Source organism: Zingiber officinale, chromosome 7A (assembly GCF_018446385.1).
Source record: "Zingiber officinale cultivar Zhangliang chromosome 7A, Zo_v1.1, whole genome shotgun sequence".
NCBI lineage: Eukaryota > Viridiplantae > Streptophyta > Magnoliopsida > Zingiberales > Zingiberaceae > Zingiber > Zingiber officinale.
The window spans coordinates 46,090,119-46,091,994 of NC_055998.1; the positions used below are offsets into that span (position 1 = coordinate 46,090,119).

The following is a 1,876-nucleotide window of genomic DNA, read 5'->3' on the forward strand; positions in this document are numbered from 1 at the left end:
TCTCCATAGAATTAAATCTCCGCTCGCATATTACGAAAGAGGATGATAAACAAATAATCAAAGTTATTTTTTTAAAATCATAATTATTCAAAAAATAATTCGAATACCTCGAAACTTGACTACTGAATAAAAAAAAATTGATGAAAGAATTATATTGACTATTACACATCATTTATCTGTACCTTTTGATATATACAAAATATTAATACGTCTTTTAATAAATACATTATACCACATACCTCTTTTAGTAAATTGACGAAATTATAATGAGCAGCTATTTCATTTATTATGAAGAAAATATCGTCACCAAGAAAAATTCACAAAGGCTATCTAATCTTACAAAGAAACACTCAGAACTGGTGTTTCTGATGAGGAAGTTACAGGGGATGGGAAAAAAAAGAGCAGAGCAGAACAAAATGAAACTGCACAACTTTACTGATTCGCATACTTCTTTAGACAAAAAAAAAAACAGAGGAGCTTAGCCAGACGAAGCGGCGAGACAGAAACAACTAGCAAAAGCTAAAACCCATTCTCCACCGGAAAAGGGAGAGAAAAACTTGTTGGTCCTCCGCCTACAATGTCCACCAACCCTCCAAACTCATTCTCCTCCCACCCCCCTCTTCCGCCGCAAAACCCGACTGGATCCATGGCCGTCCCTATGAACGCGTCACGCGCTTCGTTCCCGCTTTCGATCCCTGCCCAAGTGCCAAACTGGTTCCGACAGCCAGCTAAGTCGTCCCCTTCGTTGTCGCTGTTGGATGGAAGCCTGGCTCGCTTCGCGCCGTCCTCTATGGCGTCCGCCGCAGGTCCGGCGAAGTGATCCAGCAGCTTCGGGTCTCCGGCCACCTTGACCAGAAACGCCAGCATCTGCCTCGGCCGGCGCTCCGTCTCCTGCACCCTCCTCCACATACCCTCCACCCTCTCCTCGATCCTCCTCTGTTCTAGCTTCAGCATCACCACCTCCGCCGCCAGCTTCTCCTCCTCCTCCTCCAGCACCTCCACCTCAACCTCCTCCTCCCACCCTTCTTTCTTCTTCTTCCCGCTACCGCCGCTGCTCCTCCGAACAATAAACCTCAGCAGATGCGTCTGTCCCCGCAAGAACGACGCGTGGGCGAATTCCCACCGGTCGGGATCCACCTTCCGAAACCCCTGCACTTTATCCTTCAGACCAGATGCTCCAAAAAAAATGAAAACTGCGAAATCTCTATCACTCACATAAGTATTGAGTTGGCGGACAAAGCTGGAGAAGTTATTGTGCTTGAAGTGGGAGGGGAGAAGCGTCTGCGAGAAGGCGAAAGGGTCAGCGACGACGAAGCTGTTGTCATCTCTGCCCCACCTGATGACGGCGTCGGTCGACGGATCGTCTACCATCCGATAAGTCTTCAGCACGAAGGGAGTCGCCACCGAGCCCCCGCCGCCACCGCCGCCCCTTCCTCCCCCGCCGCCACCGTGGCAGTGGTGATGGCGAGGGGTGTTGCGGCCGCCGTAATCTTCCATAAGTTTAATCAAACAAAAATGGCCGAGGAAGGAAAGTTATGGTGACCGCACGGATCAGATTTGGGTTTTCTAGCAGCCCGGGGCGGGGAGACAAAAGGGCGACGACGACGGTTACCGGTACTGCGGTACATCACCGGACGCGTGTCCGTCGGTCGAGAATCTTCCATGACTTTTTATTCGCCAAATATTATATTTGAAGGGAACGAAACTAAACACGACAGAAATTTTAGAAAAATTTTTATGGAATAAATAAAAAACAATGCCCTTTTTCTAAAATTGAAAATGTCGACTTTTTTTTTTTTTAATATAAAATATAAAATATAAAATAATTATATATAGATATACTTTAATAATTTAGAATGCATTTATCTGATTAAAT

General features: G+C 46.2%; 1 protein-coding gene across 1 annotated transcript; it reads right to left on the bottom strand.

The window, feature by feature from the left end:
• Positions 1 to 303: 303 nt before the first annotated feature.
• On the bottom strand, positions 304 to 1,576 carry LOC122001379 (heat stress transcription factor C-2a-like). The gene is made up of 2 exons (XM_042556095.1): positions 1,216 to 1,576; positions 304 to 1,149 (listed from the first exon to the last, which is right to left on the bottom strand). Exons 1-2 carry the CDS (start codon positions 1,495 to 1,497, stop codon positions 520 to 522), a joined length of 912 nt encoding a protein of 303 aa, XP_042412029.1. The 5' UTR covers positions 1,498 to 1,576; the 3' UTR covers positions 304 to 519.
• Between the last annotated feature and the right edge of the window lie 300 nt (positions 1,577 to 1,876).